At 39.4% G+C, this 23,876-nt stretch overlaps 1 protein-coding gene across 5 annotated transcripts in view; it reads right to left on the bottom strand.

The window, feature by feature from the left end:
• Window positions 1–264: 264 nt before the first annotated feature.
• The window catches only part of CCR3 (chemokine (C-C motif) receptor 3), a 50,274-nt gene continuing 26,662 nt past the window's right edge, over window positions 265–23,876 (bottom strand). The window contains exons 1-3 of one of the 5 annotated variants that reach the window (XM_011952680.1): window positions 18,723–18,880; window positions 4,498–4,576; window positions 276–1,730 (exon numbers count right to left, since the gene is read on the bottom strand). In XM_011952680.1, the coding sequence (XP_011808070.1) occupies window positions 653–1,720 (1,068 nt within the window). In that variant the 5' untranslated portion in view covers window positions 1,721–1,730; window positions 4,498–4,576; window positions 18,723–18,880 and the 3' untranslated portion in view covers window positions 276–652. Of the gene's footprint in view, window positions 1,731–2,422; window positions 2,494–4,497; window positions 4,577–18,722; window positions 18,881–23,876 lie in introns of those variants that run through there. The other 4 variants (XM_011952682.1, XM_011952679.1, XM_011952683.1 and 1 more) reach the window with 4 other exon arrangements.

The following is a 23,876-nucleotide window of genomic DNA, read 5'->3' as shown; positions in this document are numbered from 1 at the left end:
GGCTACTTCATGTTTACAGGAGGCCCCTGGCCTCCTCAGCAATGCAAGATTGGCATTAAGAGGACAGTGCACACTTCTCAGGGCTCTGTGAGTCACCCATGGGAAATTTTGCCATTCAGTGTGAACAGGAAATCAACAAACTTTTAAGAATATTTAGAACAGGAATGGCATGCCATTATGTTGCTTAAGATTATTTATTCACACTAAAAAAATAAGCCTTTCATTAAGCAGGGAAAGAACTAGGCACACTAGAAAGTAAAATAGTTAACTTATTGTATTGTGTGAAAATGTTTTATTTATATCAATAGCTGGCTGAAGTTAACGTATAAAATATAAAAATTTTTACGTTTTTGTAGCAGTATATAGTAACTATTTAACAGTCAGGTGCATTAAAATGTAGGTAACTCTTCAGAGAAGCAAAGCTCTGCTTTTTAGGGTTGATGATGAGTACATGGCCCAGCCCCTGGCCTGTGATAATGACCTTAGGGTACATGCATCTACTGCTACTGCTGTGTGTATATTTCAGTGTCTTCAAGAGCTTCAGTGCTGCACTGGAAGTTTGAAGGACTGTTCAAGAGGTGAGTGTGGAAGGCTTAATGTGTTTGCTTCATCTGCTTGGTCCTTCCTCTTTAGGCAATTTTCTGCATCTGACCTAAAACACAATAGAGAGTTCCGGCTCTGCTGTGGATGGAGAGACAGAGCTGGTTCTTTCCAGCTTCTCACTAGGAAGGAATGGGATGTATCTGCCCAGGTACATGAGCACTTGCCTGTGGAAGAAGTGGTGCAGGTACTTCCGGAATCTCTCTCCAGCAAAGGCATAGATCACTGGGTTCACGCAGCAGTGGGAGTAGGCGATCACCTCCGTCACCAGCACAACCAGGTCCAGATGCTTGCTCCGTTCACAGTCAAGTCCAAATAAGATGGATTGATAGGTAGAGATAAGGAGAGCCACATTGTAGGGTGTCCAGAAAATGAAAAACACAGCCATGATGACAAAAATGAGCCGGATGGCCTTGTACTTTTTTTTACTGGGGCACCTCAGCAGCGTTTTGATGATTCCTGTGTAGCAGATGGCCATGACGAGCAGAGGGAGAGCGAGACACAAGACGGTCATTTTCAGAGTGTGGAAATGCCTCCAGCTATCTACTGTATCCTGTGGGTAAATAGCACTGCAAAGAGACCCTGGAAATAACTCTTCAGTCCCATGGAAAATAAATTCAGGAAGAGCTGCTAGCACTGCCAGGCCCCAGGTGACGATGCTGGTGATGATACCAAAGGTGACAGTCCGGGCTCGAAGGGCAAACACAGCATGGACAATGGCCAGGTACCTGTCAATCGTCAGGAGGATTATGAAAAAGATCTCGCTGTACAAGCCTGTGTAATAAAACCCCGAGAGGAGCTTACACATGTCATGGCCGAAGACCCAGTTATGCTCCCTGACATAGTGGATCCAGAACGGAAGGGTGAAGAGGAAGAGCAGGTCCGAAATGGCCAGGTTGAGCAGGTAGATGTTGGTCATAATTCGGAGCCTCCTGTATTTTATGAGGATCATCACCACCACCACGTTGCCCAAGAGGCCCACAGTGAACACCAGGGAATACAGCGGGGGCACGAACTGGGCTATCAGTGCTCCGACATCAGCTTTTTCACAGAGCAGGCCCATGTCATCATAGTACAATGTGGGACTAAAGGTCTCAACCGTATCTAGTGAGGTTGTCATTGCATTCTCCCTGTGATAGAAGAAGAAAAATACAATCCCACAATTAAGCATAATCACCCTTTGTAAAACACAGCAGTTGATTTATTCATGTACTCAACAAAGATGCCACATGTGACAGCAGCCTAGGGATTCTTTAACATGAATTTCAAAAGGCATATCAGAGGGGTCAGGAGAGGGCTTCAGGAAGGAAAGAGCTGAAGCTTTCAAAGCCAGCATGATCCGAGACGGGAAAAGAAACAGAAATGTCGTGGGATGGTGGTGAAGAATGGGGATACTGGTTTCTGAAAGCATTTGAAGGAAGAAATACCAAACAGGAAAAAACAGGCTGGATAATGATAACAATATAATAATCATTATTATTACTACTGTCTCTTACGGTATTTTGCATTTTATGTTTTACTGTTTATATATACTTTCAAAATCCTTATCCATTTAAAAGCAAAATATGTATAATAATAATAACAATGATGATTACAATTACAAGTAACTGTGCTTCTCTGGGGCCCCATGATGATGTGCCATTCATTAAAGTTAATGGGGAAATTGAACCTTGAAGAAATTTAGTAATTTGTTCAAAATCCTCTAAGAAGTATATATAAAATTTGGGCTAGATCTTTAGTCTCTATCTATGTCCATTTCTCCTGTCACTAAATTCAAATGTAGTGATTTTTAAATTTAACTTTTGAAAAATTTGCTACAGACTTGAGGAACAACTGGTTTGTGTGCTCTTAACAGCATTCTTATTCCAAATGGCATAATCCAATCCACAGCAGCTGTGAAAAAAATACACCTTTTGTCTGTTACACCTGTACAATTACAGTAATTAACTATTACAATAATTACAATTATAAGCAGTATTAGCTTAGGTTACTTTCTTTTTCCTGCTCCTAGTGATGTTGAGTTAGGCTGGTAATGTGCCAAAAGCAAACCTCTGGGAGCTTCTCCATCACAAAGGGGTAAGCAGGAGGGGTCAGTCAATGGGATTTCTTATTGGACTCGATATTTCTTGGGCCAGGAGACCTAAAGCCAGTGCCCGCTTTTCTTGAGATTACAGACTTCGGTGGAGAAGGAGGAAAATAGAAAACAGATAAGGCAGGAGTCATGGAAGGACAGTTAAGCCTTGCACTGGTTCCTCAGAGGGCATCCAACTTTCTTCTTTCTAGGAGGAAGGGACAAGGGTGAAGATGTGAATATACAGGCCGATGAGCGTTTCTCGAGGTAAATCTGAGAAATGCTTAATAACTGGGGCCAATACGAGGAATTGTTTTTGCTTCTTAATAGAATAATTGATCAAATACTGAGGCCCCACAAGTTGGGGTTCTGTGTAGTCAAAGTCAGTGAGAATAGAGGTGGAAATGGAGCCAGTCCTAGCACCTCTCAGCTGGATGCCTTGGACAAGCCCTTAACACAGAGCCTCCTTTTCTTATATCCAAATTGACGATCACTGAGTCACTTGGGGTTGTCATGAGGATAAATGAGAGTGTATGTGAGTTCACATTTGAAACCAGAAAAAGCTGTAAAACTGGTAGGAACCAGGAATGAAAGAAGAACAATTAGAAGCCATTTCAAATGAAATTAGGAAAAATAGGGTCCCTTGGGTGGAACTTGCTGATCTCTTTTCATGGGTCTGTCCAGGTACATCTCCCACTGATCAACGGCACATTCCAGGCTTTTGAGGAGGAAAATGGACTTGAGGAACAAATAGTTTGTGTGTGCTCCTATCAACATTCTTATTCCTAATAGCATAATCCAATCCATAGCAGCTGAGAAAAAAAATACACATTTTGTCAGTTACACATGTACAATCACAGAGAGTGTCCTACACTTCAGCATCTAAAGCAAGAAAGGAACAGAACTGCTTATTCTGGAGAACAAAGGTATAGTAGCCTGTACTCACCGTTAATTATTTGTATTTATTTTCCTTTTCTCCAAGAGTGATTTAAAAACAGGGCAAACTTTAAAAAAATTACTTAAGTTTTGCTCAATTTGAGGGTAGTGTCTTTAATTCATATGTTATTTCTATAAAATCAACATGCTCAGGATGATAAACCATAGAACCTTCAGGGCTGCCTGTGAGCTTTTAGCACTAAAGTTCAAAGCTCAAGAAAGCATGCAGGTCCTCCAGAGTCAGCAACCAAGTCCTTGATTACTAGCTGCATGGGATCAGAGACAGAAAATCTCATATGGGCAGGGGACTTTCGCTCATGCCTGTAATCCCAGTACTTTGGGAGGCCCAGGTGGGAGGTTCACCTGAGCCCAGGAATTCAAGACCAGCCTGGACAATGTAATGAGACCCTGTCTCTACAAAAAATAAAAATAAAAAATTAGCCAGGCATGGTGGCATATACCTGTGGTCCCAACTACTTGGGGGGCTGAGGTGGGAGAATCACTTGAGCTCAGGAGGTTGAGGCTGCAGTGAACTGTGATCACACCACCGTACTCTAGCCTGGGTGACAGAATGAGACCCTGTCTCAAAAATTAAAAAATTAAAAACCTGATATGGTTTTCATCTGTCTACCCAGTCTCAATCAAGATGAATGTTTAGGTATAAAATATTCAAGAGATTTGAACTAGGCTTTCAAAATGGACTTTTGCATTTTGGAAAATGATGGGCTAATAGTACATAAGTAAGAACAACAAAAAAGAAGAGCACAAAAACAAAAGTAAAAATCACCCAATCTCCTCATGCAGCATTTACCACTGTTAACATTTCTCTGTGCAGATACGGATGCCTATGTGCAAGATTTAAGAAAGTGAGGTCAACTAAAATCACTCACAATACAACTCAGCAGTGAAATGTGCAATGATTCTTTAGTCTCCAAACTATTTTGGTCTCTGTTGCCAGCTTCTCATCTGCTGGGTAGCAGGAAAAAGGATTCACACATTTTAGTCCAAAGTGGTTTAAACTTCTCTTGACTCATTCATTTGAACAATGATTTTAGATTTTACTCATCCTCTTGATGCTGTCAGCTTATAATTTCAGTTTCCTCTCTCAGTGGTCCTTTCTAAGATGGTGGCAGAGATCTGGAGGAAAGGCCAGTACAACTTGAGACACGGGGCAGAGTGGGAAGGGGGTGTTCCTGTCTCCTCTTGGTCCTTGATTTATATGACTGGTGTCTGCTGAGTGGGAGTGATGTGGTCCCAACCCCGAGCCTTTTTCTGGAAACTGCCGTGGTGGTTTGTAGGTAATAGACTCATGAGGTATTCATTCTTGGTCTTCCTCGGTCTGCAATGGAGAGCCCTCTCTGTTACTACTACGTCTCCACCAGGGCTCTGGCCCAGGCTATGTAGCTTTTCCTGCAGTGGTAGGCACTGAGGCAAGGCTGCTGCTCCTTGACTCCCGCCCATGCCATGAACAAACTGAGGAACTCTCAAGAGTACAAACTAGATCTTTTTTTTTCTACCTGACCACCAACTTAACCTCATTGGCCATCCCATCTGGTAAGGAAGTACCTTGCAGGGAGACATTCCTTGGGGGTCCCCATCTTAGCAGAGAGTGCTCCATGCCCCCTAGCTCTGATGGGGAAGGTAGGGACTCACAGGTGTGACTGCTTCCTGTCATAACCACTGTGTCTCTTCTCACATTCGCTGGGGTCAGAGGAGAGGAGCCTCCTCCTCTCCATTCTTATCTGACAAATTTTGAAACAGTATGTGTTGAATAACTGTCCTCTCCCCTTTGGGCTTGAAATATCACCTTTGTCATATATTCTTTAATGTTCCTGATTCTGATTTTGTACTTTATATTCTATTGATATTTTATTTCCGTGCTAGGGACACTCTTCTTATTGTAAATTTATAAGATGATTTATATAGATAATATTATTATGCAACTCCCTTTCATTATATATTTCCAAATGTCTTACGCATTAGAGCCATTTGTTTCATTAAACTTTAGGATCATCTAGTCAATTACCTATAGAAACACAAGTTTGGGTGGAATTGTGTTACATTTGTAAATAAATTTAGGAAGAATTGATAACTTTACAATATCAAGGTTTTATACCTGGAAAAGTGATTTTGTTCTACTTTGAAGGTTTTTTAAAGATTATTTCAACATGAAAAAAGAGAACAATAAAGAACAAAAGCTAAAAGAACATAGAAAGTAGGAGGGAGAGAAAGAGAATGAGACAGAGAATCTTATGTGGTTAAACTGGATAAAATTGAATGAATTTATTACAAAGATTTTAAAATGGGCTTTTAATATCAAAGTACACTGACACAAAACTAGAATTTGATCTTCTTTCTGTTAAAAACCACAAAGTTTTCTTGGATTATTAGTCTACTCTTGATAAGAGTAATGAAAGGGTTTTCTCTGCCTTTTAAGTGATCTGCCTAAAAGAGCAAAGATTTTATTTCTCATTAAAATAATTTTCTGTGCCTCATGTTGTAGTAATCAAGATCTTTGATTACTTATGAAAATAGAGTTATTTGTGTTACAAGAACTAAGATTTTTCATTTTTGTTTTCTTAACTATTGCCCAAGACCATTGGAACCCACCTCTTGCATCTGCATAACCTAGATGCGAGACATGGAGTCAAAGGAGATCATTTCGGAGCTTTAAGTTTTGACTGCCCTGCTGGATTTCGAATTTGCATGGGGCCTGTAACCCCTTTGTTTTGGCCAATTTCTCCCATTTAGAATGGCTGTATTTACCCAGTGCCTATACCCTCATTGTATCGAGGAAGTAACTAACTTGCTTTTGATTTTACAAGCTCATAGGCAGAAGAGACTTGCCTTGTCTCAGATGAGATGTTGGACTGTGGACTTTTGAGTTAATGCTAAAATGAGTTAAGACTTTGGGCAACTGTTGGGAAGGTATGATTGGTTTTGAAATGTGAGGACATGAGATTTGGGAGGGGCCTGGGTAGAATGATATGGTTTGGCTGTGTCCCCACCCAAATCTCATCTTGAATTGTATCTTCTGCAGTCCCCATATGTCATGGGAGACACGCAGTGGGAGGTGATTGAATTATAGGGGTGGGTCTTTCCTGCACTGTTCTCAGGATAGTGAATGAGTCTCATGGGATCTGATGACTTTAAAAAGGGGAGTTTCCCTGCACAAACTTTTCTTCTCTTATCTGCCGCCATGAGACGTGCCTCTCAACTTTCCCCATGATTGTCAGGCCTCCCCAGCCACATGGAACTGGAAGTCCAATAAAACTCTTTCTTTTGTAAATTGCCCAGTCTCAGGTATGTCTTTATCAGCAGCATTAAAATGGACTAATACAACTATGTAACTTTCTGTATTTGCCTTTGAAATCTTTTACTTGTCACTTTGGCTAAATGGATACCTAAGTGTTGTTTTAGAGTGAACTGTGATCCTATTTAATCAAGTGCTTTAAATCTTTCGACATTTTTGACAACCTTCCTAAATCAATTCTACATACAGTCTTTTTGACCTTAAGCTAACTTTGGAATTTTGCAGAGAGCCTCTGGAAAATCCTCAAAGGAATTTATTCTCTCCTTATATTATAAAAAGAGAGATGTTAGACTAATTATTTAACATATTACATTGTATGGGAAGCACTGCCAAATAAAAAATGTTAAATCTTCTTTATGTTATATTTGTATAGATACATGTTATTAATATGTGTTTCAGAAATTATATGAAATTCCTACATATCAGATATGTCCTGGTATAATTTTATCAGCCATGTGTTGTATATCAGCCATATGTTGTATATATTTCATCAGCCAAAATGTTGTATATCACAGAAATAACCAAATTTCTTTTTTTTTTTTTTTGAGACAGAGTCTCGCTCTGTCGCCCAGGCTGGAGTGCCGTGGCCGGATCTCAGCTCACTGCAAGCTCCGTCTCCCGGGTTCACACCATTCTCCTGCCTCAGCCTCCCGAGTAGCTGGGACTACAGGCGCCCGCCATCTCGCCCGGCTAGTTTTTTGTATTTTAGTAGAGACGGGGTTTCACCGTGTTAGCCAGGATGGTCTCGATCTCCTGACCTTGTGATCCGCCCGTCCCGGCCTCCCAAAGTGCTGGGATTACAGGCTTGAGCCACTGCGCCCGGCCCAAATTTCTTCTTTAACTGCATTATAGTAAATTCTCAGGGGCATTTTAAACCATTGTTCATCCACAGCAGTTATTGTTTTACTCTGGTGCTTTCCTGAAAGCTTTTGCAAATACCTTATGGTACAAAATGACATGAAATTCATAGAAAGACTCTGACACTTATAGGTTTCTGACAGTTTTGAACTAGGGTTGTTTCCAGCCTTACAGTCCTGCAAGCTGAAGTTGAATTACCTAAAATAAACTCCAGAGAAATCACCACAACAGCTTGTATATGAGCATCTTTTGTGCATGTTGCTGCATGGCTGCTCAGAAAGTTCCCTGGACCACCAATGACACCACCAGAGACATTCAAACTGCAAGCCAAAAAAATCTATTAAAGTGAAACAGTCATATTTTTTAAAATGCTGTTTCTATGTCATTGAGTCAGGAATTATAGCCCTAAATCTTAGAGATCTAAGAGATCAGATCCTACTATTCTACCAGATCAGGGAAGCACAATTGATTGACTAAATCTTGGCTCTTTTAAGTAGGTTGGTTTGGTTGGTTTTGGGGTATTTTTCAGACTCTTGGTATTATCCTCCTATTAGTCATATTGATAATATCCCTTATGCAATGTAGTCTCATAAGGGTCTTAAGTGCTTGTCAGCGGCCACTAACTCAACAGTTGATCTCCATGAAGATTGAAAACCAAAACCATATGAGCAAGAGTCATCAAAATAACCTATTGAGATTCTAGTTTGTGACCCATGAATGTCTGCAGAAAGGAAAACAACATGTAGTAACCAAGGGAAATAGCCAGTCACATTCTCAGTTCAAGTGAGAGAATGACCAAAAGTGGGGAACTGTTAAAGAAAAATAAAAATGAAGGCCACAGTTTAGATATATCCCAAGGCCCAGTGCTAATCATATTCTTGAAAAACACAATCCCAAATGCCATAATGTTGAAATCCCAAAATATCAAAATCACAATCCTAAAAGATTAAAATTCCTAATGTTGAAATCCTGAAAGCTGAATTCTGGGGAAGGATTAGTGCATTTCTGGTTGTACATACTGTAGTTGCATAATGTTAGTTGCATTGTATTAAGAGGAACTATTACTTGCTATTATCTTTATTTGGAAATTAAGTATGGTTTAAGGAGATGTGTATGCACGTCAACTTGACAAAGGGTGGATTTGTGGACTTAATTTTAGATGTCAACTTGACTGGGTAAAGGAATAACTAGAAACTTGGTGAAGCATTGTATTGAGTGTGTCTGTGAAAGTGTTTCCAGAGATTACTGTGTTAGTCTGAGTGGATTAGGTGGGAAAGATCTGCTTTCAGTGTTGACAGGCACCATCCAATCAGCTGGGGGCCTGAAGTGAACAATTACAGAAGGCAAATTGGTCTGTCTTTGAGAGCTGGAACAGACTGTTCTTCTGTTGCTTTAGACATCAGAAATCCAGGCTCACCGGCCTTTGAACTATGCAACTACCCACCTTCCCCAACTCAGCGGCTTTCAGCCTAGGACTGAGAGTTACAACAGTGGCTTCTCTGTTTCTGAGGTCTGTAGACTTACACTGAGCCACACTACCAGTATTCCAGGGTCTCCAGCTTGCAGATGGTTTGTTGTGGGACTTCTTAGCCACCATAATTGGGAGCCAATTATCCTAATAAATCCCATCTCCTATATCTACATACATATCCTATTGGTTCTGTCTCTGGAGAACCCAGACTAATATAGATTTGGTATTGAGGAAGCTGAGTATCATCCTTCTTACTGGAATGATATGCCATTGTGGTTTTAAATACTAATACATGCTAAGGACTCTCAAATTGATGTCTTAAGCCCTGACCCAAACTCCTACTCAAAATTTCATCTTAAACATCTAATGAGCATCACAATATTCCATTACTCTTCCTTTATTCTCAATGGAAGAAACTGGTGAACTTTTTTCCCAGAAAAAAAAAAAAAAGCCTGTGACAAGCTAAGTGTATGAGGTTACTTTAATGGTGAAAGATAAAAATTTTTAAGTTAATTATTATTGATGCTACAAAAGCACCACCTTAATTGCAACAGCCAAGCAATAAGCGGACTTTTAAATGGACAGCATATACTTAGGCAATGTGTAGACCACAACGACTCTCCAAATACAAGTGCAGCAAGTGCTTTGAAGAACCTAGAAGAGAAAACACAGGGAAAAAATGCAAGAAATTTCCCTTGCCAAGTTACTCAATTGTGTATCACTTCTGTCCCTTCACCCCTAGTGCCAATTCACTATGCTATGTGTTTAACCTTTGCGTCATTTTCAGTAGTGGAGGTATAAACTGTGTAAAGACATTTACAGAGTTCTATTATGTTTTATGCATTTTTTTTTTTTTTTTGCAAATTTGACTCCTGAAAGTGCATTACTACTACAACTTTGTGTGTAAGTATTGCGTGTGTGCATACAAATGTCAAGACCTCCTTGATAAATAAACAGATGTCCTTTTTGTACCTCTGTGTTTGTGAAAGATACCATTTCTCGAGGTCTTGGCTCTTTGGGCAACTGGCAAATGTGGTGGTGACCCATCATGGTTCTTGACTGATCTCATTCAAAGACTGAGGATGTCCATCACAGTATTTCAGATGACCACAGTTTATAAAGCTGGGTGCACACAATTACCAACTATAGTGATATGCATTTATATATTGTGATTTTAGATCTAGGTATTTATGAATAAAATTCATCTGCTCATAACTGTTATACCCTTGTGACTGTTGTTAGTATACCTGAGTGTTTATGCTTGCAAAAATATATACGATATTATTCCCTATTGTGAAGTGTTCTGTTGTGTTTTTATAAGTTTTTCAAGATAAATCCTCCTTTAGGAATATAAATAAATGTCTTTTAAATTATTGTTTTCAGAGTTATATTTTCGGGATTTTAATGTTTTGGGATTGTGGTTTTTGGATTTAAAATTTTAGTCTTTCTGGATTTCAGCATGTGGAATTATGGCATTCAGGATTGTGTCTTTCAGGATTATAGCCCAAACTCCTCAAGGCCAACCACCCATGGCCACATAGCCAAGACTGAAGTCATCCTGATTTCCCTGAAAAGCCAACTGTAATAATAAATGAAACACAAAATATAAAGTTTATGTCATTGTCAGCACGATTCAGTGAAATTAAACCAATCTGCTATAGACAAATCAGCTTTAAAAGTTCTTGTTTCAACACCATTGTTAATGTACAAGCAAATCACAAAAAAAGGTCAAAATACTGAAAGGTCTCTACAAGGAAAACTACAAAACACTGCTGAAAGAAATCTTAGGTGACCCAAAAAATGGAAACACATCCCATGCTCATGAATGGGTAGAATCAATATTGTGAAAATAACCATACTGCAAAAAGCAACCTACAAATTCAATGCAATTTCCATCACAATAGCCCTTTTATTTTTCACAGAACTAGAAAAAATCCTAAAACTCACATGGAACCAAAAGAGCCCACATAGCCAAAGCAAGACAGCAAAAAGAACAAATTTGGAGGCACCACGTTACCCAACTTCAAACTGCACTGTTAATATAAGGCCATAGCCATCCAAACAGCATAGTACTGGTATAAAAACAGGCATATAGACCACTGGAACAGAATAGAGAACTCAGAAATAAACCCAAATACTTAAGGCCAACTGATCTTCAACAAAGCAAAAAAAAACATAAAGTGGGGAAATGACACCCTATTCAACAAATGGTGCTGGGATAATTGGCTAGCCACTTGTAGAAGAATGAAACTGGATCCTCATCTCTCCCTGTAGACAAAAATCAACCCAAGAGGGATCAAAGACTTAAATCTAAGACCCAAAACCATAAAAATTTTAGAAGATAACCTCAAAATAACTGTTCTAGACATTGGCTTAGGCAAAGAGTTTTTGACCAAGAACCCAAAAGCAAATACAACAAAAACAGAGATAAATAGATGGAACTTAATTAAACTAAAAAGCTTCTGCACAGCAAAAGAAATAATCAGCAGAGTAAACAGACAACCAATAGAGTGGAAGAAAATCTTTGCAATCTATACATCCGATAAAGGTCTAATATCCAGAATCTACAAGGAACTCAAACAAATCATCAAGAAAAAACCAAACAATCCCATCAAAAAGTGGGCTAAGGACATGAATAGGCAATTCTCAAAAGAAGATATACAAATAGCCAACGAACATACGCAAAAATGCTCAACAGCACTAATTATCAGGGAAATGCAAATCAAAACCACAATGTGATACTGCCTAGTCTTGCAAGAATAGCTATAATAATTAAAAAAAAATAGATGTTGGCGTGGTTGTGGTGAAGAGAACACTTTAAGCTATTGATGGGAATGTAAACTAGCGCAACCCCTATAGAAAACAGTGTGGTGATGCCTTGAATAATTAAAAGTTGATCTATCATTTGATCCAGCAATCCTACTCCTGGGTATCTATCCAGAGGAAAATAAGTCACTGTATGAGAAAGATACTTGCACACATGTTTATAGCAACACCATGGTATACTACTCAGCCATGAAAAGGAATGAAATAATGCCAATCTGCAGCAACCTGGATGGAATTAGAGATCCTCAGTTAAGTAACTCAGGAATGGAAAACCAAACATTGTACATTGTCACTCATAAGTGAGAGTTAGACTATGAGGAAGCAAAGGCATAAGAAAGACACAATGAACTTGGGGGACTCAGGGGAAAGGGTGAGAGGGGAGTGAGGGATAAAAGACTACACTTTGAGTACAGTGTACACACTGCTCAGGTGACAGGTGCACCAAAATCTCAGAAATCACCGCTAAAGAAATTATCCATGTAACCAAACACCACCTGTTCCCCTAAAACCTATTGATTTTTTTTTTTTTTTTTTTTACAAAAAAGAACTTTGAACCCAGAGGGGAAAAATGCTTCCCCCTTTATGCTTTATAAACTATGCTGTAAGTGCTCTAAGTGGGAATCCCTACGCTTTCAGATCTATGTCTCCTCGCTCTCAAACTGCTCTTTTTTGTGCACAATAAACTTCTGCAACTTTAAATTTTGATCTGATTTTATTTTTGACAAATGTAAAATTTCCTTTACTCTCCCCTTTCTCAATTTCTTCTCCTCCTCAGAGGGGAGATTGTTGTTGAGCCCTCTTGTATTTGTTTATGTATTTATACACATAATTATAAGTGGCTTTTTGGTACGTAAATCAGGACCTCACATGGCACCCATTTCATTGCTGGATAATTCTATTCAGGGTGTTCTTGAGTGGTGGTTGAATTTATATACATAATTTTAAGTGGCTTTTTGGTGCATAAATCAGGACATAAGTCCGAGTAAGAAATATCAAGTTTTCTGTGACTTTTTAAACTTTACATCTTGGAAATCTTTCTATATCAATACTTGTAGAACTGTCTTATTCTTTGGTACATAAATCAGAGTAAGAAATATCAAGTTTTCTGAGAGTTTTTAAACCTTACATCTTGGAAATCCTTCTATATCAACACTTGTAGAACTGCCTCATTCTTTCTAATCGTGAGATGGTATTCCACTGTGTGGAATTTAAACAGTTTTCTATGAACAGAATTTAGATTACCCACGCTGGGCATCAACACAAAATTTACGAGTATAACAAACCTGCACATTTACTCTCGAACCTAAAATAAAAGTAGAACAAACATACTCCCCCAAAATCCTGTAATTCTAGTTTCCCTTAAGGTTAACACGTGATGGGGTTAATAAAGAAACTTCCTGCGTGTAGACTTCGTTAAATTTAATCTTAATTTAATTTAAATTAATAAAAGTATTGTATGCAGATAGTGGAAAGGATCATTTCACAGCATCCGAAAGTGGTCCAAATATGTCCAGGGCTCATTTAATGCAAACATTCACCAACTGACATGCAGTCAAGAGGAAGGCTTACCCAGTAAAAATGAGTTGAAGAAGCCGTGGGTATCCATCCTGGAGAAAAGCCACTCTAGGGAGGGGAGAGAGTAGGATACTGACTGGGCAGATGAGAATCAGAATTATGTGTGACTCGCAGCAAAGCCTCCTAGAACCAGCAAGAAGTAGTTCAAAGATGCAAATTCAACCACCACTCAAGAACACCTTGAGCAGAATTATCCAGCAATGAAGTGGGTGCCATGTGAGGTCTTGAGTGAGCTGTGACTGGAGGAATTCACGAGGCTCAGTGACTTCCTATCAGGGACAGGGTAGGAGGGACTCCCCCAGAAGGAGGCAGGTTAGCTAGAGCAGTGTTTCTCAGCCCTGACTGCATGTGGGAGTCACAGGGGAGCTCTTGAAAATCCCCAGCTTACACCTCTGAACAGTTAAATCAGAGTCTCTGGAGATGGGACCTGGCTCTCAGTGGTTCTTAATGCTCTTCTGGTGATTCCCTTGTGCAGCCAAGGCTGACAGCTCCTGCACTACACGACATGAAGTCCCTCCTAAATTGGAACTTTTTTTTTTTTAATCCCTGAGTCATATAACCCTCCAACCTATTTTAAGTGTAGTGAAAAGAAAAGGGGAAACTTAGGGGTAGAATAAAGAATATCCTTAGTTGCAAGTTCTTTAGAAGCTAGCACCATGAATGGCAAACACAAGAGCCAATTTAATGGTAGGCTATATTGCTATGTTATCCAGAACAAATGAAACCTACCACCTGACTTTTCATCCACCTCTCCACCAGCTATCCCTTCATGTTTTCATCCAATTACCCATCTAGATATTCAATTTGCTTCCCATCTATGCAATTAAGTAGATCCCCTCCCAACCCCTCCCACTTCCTTCCCTTCCTTTGTTTCTTTTCTCAAAAAATCTGGAGTATCCAGAAAAGTTAGTTATCTGTGCAGTAGTCTGATAGAACTTTTCTGTATTAGTGGAAATGTTCTGTATCTGTGCTGTCCGATAAGAGAGACACTTGGCCGGGCACTGTGGCTCACGCTTACAATCCTAGCATCTTGGGAGGCCAAGGTGGGTGGATCATTTGAAGTCAGGAGTCCAAGACCAGCTTGGCCAACATGGTGAAATCTTGTGTCCACTTCAAAAAAAAAAAAAAAAAATTAGCCGGGCATTAGTGGTGCACCCCTGTAATCCCAGCTACTTGGGAGGCTGAGGCAGGAGAATCTCTTGAGCCTAGGAGGTGGAGTTTGCTGTGAACCGAGATCGTGCCACTGCATTCCAGTCTGGGAGACAGAGTGAGACCTTGTCTCAAAAAAAGAAAAGAAAAAAAGACAGACACTAGCCTCATGGCTACTGAGCACTTGAAATGTGGCTAGTGCAATTGAGAAACTGAACTTTTCATTTTATTTAATTTAAATAGCCACATGCAGCAAGTAGTGGACAGTACAGGCCTAGTGTCCAGCATGATGCCTGACAAATGAAAGCTGCTTAATAAACTCTTCTTCAGTGTATGAAAGGATGGAGTAGAATAATTTTTACTCAGCTTTGCACTGTCCGGACTACACATCTGAAATGTTATGTTCTGTTCCAGGCACCAAATTTTAAGAGGGTTAGTATCAACCTAGAATATAGAAGGAGGTAGGATGATGAGAGTCCCAAAACATCAGCCATAGTTGGCAGAACTTGGAATGTTTTGTATGAAAAATAATAGTCTTTGCATGAAATCAACCTAAGTGCCCATCAATGACAGGTTGGATAAAGAAAATGTGGTACATATACACATGGAATACTATGCAGCCATGAAAACAAAACAGATAATGTCTTTTGCAGGAACATGGACGGAGCTGGAAACTATTATCCTTAGCAAACTAATGCAGGGACAAAAAATCAAATACCACATGTTCTCACTTATAAGTGGGAGCTAAATGATGAGAACTCACGAACACAAAGAAGGGAACAACAGACACCGGGGTCTACTTGAGAGTGGAAGGAGGGAGAGGAGCAGAAAAACGACTATTGACTACTAGGCTTAATACCTGGCTGATGAAATAATCTGTACAACGAACCCCTATGGCATGAGTTTACCTATATAACAAACCTTCACATGTACCCCCAAACCTAAAATAAAAGTTAAAAAAGGAAAATCATCATATTTGGATTCATTTTAGTTTTGTTTTTCTTTTTGTATGCCTTTGGTCTGGATCGAAGGTTGTTTTTTTTTTTTTTTTTTAATTAAAGGGTTGGATTAGGCAATGTTTTAGGCCCACATAAGATAGAAAAGTCTATGATATGATAGTCTTTCCTGTAGAAGAGGAAGTAGACTCTCATAGAGCAGAAATTTGATGACCTTGGAGGAAACTAGATTCATCCACACACGGGGAAGAACTTTCTGAGAACAATGCAGGAACAGAATGAGGAAGCCAGTGAGCTTCTTCCCTGGAAATACACAAGAAGGGCCTCTCAAAGTTCAAATCGTGAATGAATACAGTCTTCTTTCCAGCCACAAACATTTCCCAGCATTGATATTTTAGGGCAGCACATGGATTTCCAGAGTTTCCAATCATTAATACTAGTTACTGGTTCAAAAGTTACACCTCATGCTCGTTTCTTTCAGAATTGTGTCTGAGTGCGGTCAATTCATCTTAAGTGACAGGGTTTCACCCACCAGCCAAACGATTTTGGATTCTTTTTACCAATCTCCTTGATCAAATATTAGACTTGTTCATTACATTTTAGTAACAGGTGTTTCAAATGTGGCCGATTTTTAGTTTTCAATACAGGCTGATATGTTATTTAGTTGAAGGAGTTGGTCATGAAGAATATGTTTTCACAGAGAAAGTATGCGTATACATTCCAAATAACATGGTTGTGGAGTATTCAGCATGACCAGAATGTTCAGCTTTCTGGGACCCAGTGCTTCCACCTCCAACTGTGCTATGGAGAGAGAGCCTTTCCAGGTGCCATGTATGTTATAACTGATAGCACACTTGTATATCATTTTGTATTCTCATACCTTCTTTATCTTTCACCTAGTTCCATGTGGCTAAACATTACTTAAAAATGTAATTAGCAATGACTCCAACATATTGTATAGATAATCACGGTTATTTAATCATTGCCTTTTTGTTGTGTGATTAAGTTGTTCACAATTTGCTCTGCTATAGATAATACTGCAGTAAACATATTTGTGTGCATTTTAAAATTATTTCCTTAAGGTATATTACCCAAATCACAATTTCTACACTGAATTATATTTCGAAGTCTCTTGATGCATTTTGTCAAATTGCTTCCAGAAAGTGTGTAAATCATTTTGTACATTATTTTGCATATCATTCTGTATTCTGATATCTTAATTTCTTTATCTTTCACCTAGTTCCATGTGGCTAAAAATTACTTGAAAATGTGATTTGTAATGATTCCAACATACTGTATAGATAATCATGGTTATTTAATCAATCTTTTTGTTGTGTGATTAAGTTATTCCCAGTTTGCTCTGCTATAAATAATAGTGCAATAAACATATTTGTGAGCATTTTAAAATTATTTCCTTAAGGTATATTACACAAATCACAATTTCTACACTGAATTATATTTCGAAGTCTCTTGACGCATTTTGTTAAATTGCTTCCAGAAAGTGTGTAACAATATATATACTCTTTGCACTAGTAGGTGATGGTGCCCGTTTCAGCAAGCATCCATCAATATGGAGAAGATCTAAAAGAAAGAAAAAATTACTTGGCCAATTAGATGGGCAAAAGGGATGCCATTATTGTCGTAATTAACATTCATTTCATTACTGATGTTTCTTTAACTACAAGTATTAGTCATTCATATTTCCTTTTCTGTGAATTATCTCTTTCTGCCCTTCACCCAATTTATTCTGCTGTACAGATCTGCTTTTTTCTTATTAAGTCATACACAGGGCTCATCTTTCTTCTCCCAGAAGAGCTAACTCAGCCTGCCTGGTTCATTGTAATCATCACCACTTTCTGGAAACAGTTGCACTTCAAAAATATACTTCAACTTATACCACATCCATGTGGAAGACCCCATATTCCCACCACTCTCACTTGAAGTACTTGTCAAAGTTAACACTCATCCTCTGTCAATCCAGGCATTTCCAGAAGAATCGGTAAGGCTTTCTAGCTCTACCCTCTAACACAGACAACCTCGTTCACCCAGAAGAAAAGACACCAAATCAATCAACTGACTCATCTAGTAGCTTGACTTAGTGTGGATTTTCAATGAAAACTTCAAATAAATACATATATTTCCACACATACATACTTAATGCACACACACATATGTATTATAATCAGCCCTCTGTATCCATGGGTTCCACATTTGTGTATTCAACCAATCACGGATCAAAAATATCTGGGAAAAAACTCCACAAAGTTGCAAAAACCAAGCTTTGAATTTGCCACGCAGCAAGTTCTATGTCAACTCCACATGAATGAAGCGCTGCGTACACATTGTATTAGGTATTACAAGTAATCTAGGTATGATTTAAAGGGTACTGGAGGATATTCATAGGTTATCAGCAAATACTACATCATTTTATAAAAGGAACTTGAGCATCTATGGAATTTGGTATCTGCAAGGGTCCTGGAACAAATCCCTCACAGATACCAAGTGAGGACTGTATATATATAAAAAGTATGTATATATATACACATATATAAATTATATTTTCACTGACTATTTCTTACAAGTCAATATAAAGAAACACAAGCTATTAAGTGTAAGCTCTTTGGAGTAGTCCTATGCACAATAGTTGAGAATTTGTGAAAGTATAGGAGGGCAACATGGGCACAGACATTGACTAAAGAGGTATAAAGGGCCAAGTTCGGGTGAGTGCTACACGCAAACATATCATTGTGTGAATGGGAGACAGAAAGGGGAAATTAGAAAAAACAAGAAGAAAATGGAGATATGTGGCCATATCTTCTCCCACTCTGGCCCCATACTACCTCTAAATTGCTGTGTACCTTCCTTCTCCTCCCTCCTAAATCCAAGAGCACTGCTGGAAGTTATTACTTCCACCTGCCTGGACCCCTCCTTGTTCCACCTCCCTTTTCCTGGAAAAGCGACACCTACCTGAAAATCTCTTCTAAGTAAAAACTTCTGTTGTATTTCGGTAAGTTCTTGCCCAGATAAACACAAGAAGACCAGTGGCACCTGCTAATTTAGTGAAGTCCTTGATAGGTCCAGTGATAGGTTAGGTGTCATCATTCCTGAAACAGAGATACCATCAGATCACAGACATTAGTAAAGTAGTAAACAATGTAAGTATATAACTTCCTGTTTTAAACAGACTAGCTTCTCAGTTTTGCAAGTTTTCAGAAAGATGCTTACTTTGGTGCAGTTCTTCTTTTTCATGACTGACACCGCATCCTAACCACTCGCCTGAGAAATCCTTGCAATGAGTGCTGCTTTAGCGGCTTTTCATCCCATTGGCATTGCTCATTTTTGGTGGTGGGGGGTTGTCATAATTTTTTTTTTTTAGACAGCATTTTACTCTGTCACCCAGGCTGGAGTGCAGTGGCATGATCTCAGCTCACTGCAACCTCCACTTCCTGGGTTCATGGGATTTTCCTGCCTCAGCCTCTGGAATAATTGGTATTAGAGGCACGTGCCATCATGCCGGGCTAATTTTTGTATTTTTAGTAGAGACAGGGTTTCATCATATTAGCCAGGCTGGTCTCAAACTTCTGACCTCAAGTGATCTGCCTGTCTCGGCCTCCTAAAATGCTGGGATTTCTAATTCTTGAATAAGCATTGATTTGACCCATCAGGAGACAGAATTTCCTGGCAAAGGAATAAACTAATTATTCTGCAGGGTCCTGTAGATACTTGGATAGGGCAAAATGTGGCTGCAAAGGTTTAGACAAGTCTAAAAGACTTGCGTCTGAGTTTCAGCTGTGACACACACAGCTGCATAACCTGGAGGTAGTAATTTAAACTCGCTGTACCTCAGCTTTCTCATCTCTAAACTGGAAATAATGATATTTAAGTCATAGCATTGCCATGAAACCAGCTAAGATAAGTATGTGAAAAGTCTGCAGAATATACAGGGCTAAGCAAATGTAAAGTGTGGGTAGGATGCCACTGTGACATAAGTGTCACAGGGCAGAGCCATGTGCCTACTGTATGCGCTGATGTGTACCTTGGGACCTAGCATGGTACTGGGCACAGAGCATGTATTCACCCAATATTTGTGGGAAAAACTCTGACTAAGCATGATGTGAAGAAAGAATAGGGAGAGAATTTGAGAGAGAGAGAGAAGAAAGGGAGGAAGGGGCTCAGTTTCCACCTCAATCAGAGTGTTGGTGATCAGAGACAACAGAGACCTGATAAAATATAAAGAATGCTCAAATATAGTTAAAGCATAACCAAGGAAACATTTCACTATTCAATCCACAGCATATTCAATATAGCATATTCAAATTGGCTAAAACAAAATTTTGGAGTGGTGGTAAGAGCCCAGACTTTGCTGCTGGACACTTGAGTACAAAACCTGCCTTTACCGCTTAATAGGGATATTACCTTGGGCAAGCTACATAACCTCTGCTTGCCTCAGCGTGCGCTACTGCAAAATAATGTAGCAATGCCTAGCTTGTAGGATCTGTGTGAGGAGTAAATAAATTAGGACTAAGTGGAGACCAGTGCGTGACATGTGGACAATGTCATGAAAATATTTATCATGGTTGTCATGACAGATCCTCTCAGTGAGAAAGAGGCATCCACTCAGGGTGGCCTGAAATATAGCATAGTATCTTGTGCTCTGACTCAGCATGTGGAATGTCAAATGCAAGTTCTATGGGGTTTAGAAAACAGGACCATGTGGGTTGAAGGGACTGGGAACGGCTTCATGGAAGAGAAAGGGCCTGAGGGATGAATAGAATTTGGCCATGTGGAAGGCGTAGGGAGAGTTTCCAGGAAAACGGAAGTAGAGCTACCAAAACCAAGAGGTGAGTTGAGCTTGGTCCCTGTGCAGGGGTAGGCAGGAATGAAATTAGGGAACAGATACGTTTGCGTCCTAATACCAGGAGCCAAGAGCCAGGGAGATTAATATATATACACACATACACATTTTAAACTGTGCAATACATTATATACATCTGTTAGGGTGACACACATTCAGAATCTCCAGCCCTGCAGAGCATTCAGAGCCACCCACAGGTCTCTGGCAGAGGGTGGAATTTTGCGGGCCCATTATGGTGCATCTGATTCCACTCCTTTCACTTTATCTGGGGAGTTTTATCCCTAAATCACATGACATGCCAACAGGTGGTTGATGACATCTGAAGACAGGAAAGCCATGGGCCTGGCAGAGGTAGTGGGCATGGAGCAAAGAGTGGAGGGAGATACGATTGGCTGCTGGTCTTGGCTAGATTATAAAGAGTTGAGGAGTTCACAGTAGATTCCATGGAAATGTGGGAGCTATTAAAGGATTTTGAGTGATAGTACCAGTACTACCTGATTTGACGTCAGTGCTTGAGGGTTTTCAGAATATTCCACATAAATTTTCTGAGTGGAAATCCCACAATGACCTTTAAAGTTAACAGGGAGATTGTCATCCCAGAGCTGCCTCCATGGGGTGCCATTCACAGTGTGATCAATGCAAACTGCTACCCCTGAGACTATGCAGTAGACCAGAAGGAGGAGCAATACAGGTAATCACCTAACCTGTGGATAAGGGAATTGAGGTCAAGTGACCTGTCCAAGGTCACACGTGACTAAATGATGGAGCAGGAATTCCAACTCCAGCCTCCTTAATTAGCACTCTGTGTTCTCATTAGTGGTGAAATAGAAGGTACCCGGGATTTAGCACCAAACAGACCGGGTTCACCTCACCCATTTGTGGCTCATACAGATGAGTCATTTCGCCTTCCTGAGCCCTAATTTCAGCCCTAATACAGTGGAAATTTTGGCTAAGATAAAACACATGGTAGGAGCTTGATAAATAATCACAACCACCAAATGACATCTCTTCAGAGTTAAAACTATAACAAAGCATTCTTCATCTGCAATCAACAAATTTTAGTATTTCCTAGAAGGTTACAAAGATTTAAAAAGCATTTGGAAATTTCTGTAAAGAAGCTACATGCATAAGATTTTTAACAGCTAATTCATAAGAGATAGTAAAAATTCATTCACTTCCATTTCTAGACCTTGGAGAAAAACAAAGAGGACAAGGGACAGAAATTTTTTCTGGCATTTTGCAATGAAGCAGATTCTTGTAAGAATCTCTATGATTTCCCTCATTAGTTTTTCAGTTAACAACGTATTGAAGAGTCATTTGCTTGCACCCATTTTAAGTGTATAGGTCAACAAATTCAACAATTGCATCTCTCTCTGAATCACCATCATAATCAAATATAGGACATTTTCACACCTCAAAAAGTACCTTATGCCCCATTTCAGTCAATGACTCCCTTATCCCCTGTCCCAGGCAACCGCTGATCTGCATTATGTTGCTCTAGCTTAGTTTCGCTTGTTCTAGAATATCGTATATAAATGGCATCATGCCATATCTACTCCTTTGTGTGTAGCTTTTTTCTCAGCAAAATGAGTTTGAGATTCATTTGTGTCATTCCATGTACCAGTGATTATAGGGTCCCCCAGGTCCCCCTACTTTTTTCTCTGTCTCACCTGAGAAATAGAGAGTACCTTGACTACCCTGTGACTTGGCCAGCTTCGTGTTGTCTCCTGTGGCTTGAACTCAGGCTAGGGACTTGAAGACTTCCAGGCACTAATAAAGGTATTCAGGTTATTGCTAAAGCACTAAAAGACGTGATCCCCAGCCCTGAGCCAAATTCTGTAAACCCTCATATAAACTCCATACCCTGATCCCTTCATGGCGGACATAGCTATGTAGAACATCTCTTTTTCTCACTGTCACGAGAACTGCTGCAACACTTTGTGAAGTTTCCCTAGCAAATACACTGTACTCGACATTAAGAAACCAGCCCAATAAAAAAGATCTGAATAGATACTCCATCAAAAAAAAAAGTATAGATTGCAAATAAGCACATAAGATTGTCAACATTGTTAGTCATTAGGAAAATGCAAATTAAAATTGCAATGAGATACAACTACATACTTACTAGAATACCTTTTTTTAAAAATTGACAATATCAAGTGCTGACAAGAATACAGAACACTAAAACTAGTATTTTCATACACAGCCAGTGGGAATGCAAAAATGGTATAGCCACTCTGAAAATAAGGCAGTTTCTTATAAAATGCACTACAATTCAAAGCAGCTCATTATGTGTTTAAAGAACTAAAAGTGTCAGTCTGTCAGAACATTGGAGCAACTTTCAAGTAAAGCAGTTTGGTTCTCAGGAATATGTAATTGAAATAGAGAAAAGATCTGAAACTATGTGTTTAACCAACTAGGAAACGTAAGCAGATCTTGGTTTCTTTCAAATGTGTAGAAATTATTCTCTCAATCTTGAAGGTGGTAAGAAGATCAAAATCAGGCACCTGGATTACGAAAAACAGTATTCTGGTTACTGTAGCTTCATACCAAATGATCTTAAAATGTAACAGCTTATATTGTAACCCAAACAGCATGACGTTGGTATTAAAACAGACACACAAACCAATGGAATGAAATAGGAGCCCGGAAATAAATTCACGCACTTACAGCCAACTTATTTTCAACAAAGGTGCCAAAAACATACATTGAGGAAAGGACACCCTCTTCAATACATGCTTCTGGGAAAAGTGAATAGCCACATGCAGAATGAAACTGGACCCCTATCTGTCACAAAAACCTACTCATAATGGATTAAACATTTAAACATAAAACCTAAAACTATAAAACTACTAGATGAAAGCATAGGAAAAATGCTTCAAGACATTAATCTAAGCAAAGCTCTTGTGGCTAACACTTCAAAAGCACAGGCAACAAAAACAAAAATAGACAAATGGGACGGTATTCAATGAAAAAGCTTCTGCATAGTGGAGGAAATAACCAACAGAGTGAAGAGACAATCTATAGAATGGGAGACAATCTATAGAATGGTTTGCATATAGAAAGGCTACAGTGAGTGGTGAGGATTGAGTTGACCAGGTTCACTCACCAGGTGGAGGGCTTGCTCCCATGCATAGCCCCCATTCCCACATCCCACTCCTTTTCTCCTGAAGGGAGCTCAAAGTGTCTACACCTGGCTTCTCTCCACCCCTTTACTGGTGAATGGTTACTGTAGCTTCGTATCAAATGATCTTAAAATGTAACAG

This window comes from Colobus angolensis, unplaced genomic scaffold (genome assembly GCF_000951035.1).
Source record: "Colobus angolensis palliatus isolate OR3802 unplaced genomic scaffold, Cang.pa_1.0 Scaffold344, whole genome shotgun sequence".
In the NCBI taxonomy this organism is placed as follows: domain Eukaryota; kingdom Metazoa; phylum Chordata; class Mammalia; order Primates; family Cercopithecidae; genus Colobus; species Colobus angolensis.
This window is presented reverse-complemented; position numbering and strand designations above follow the sequence as displayed.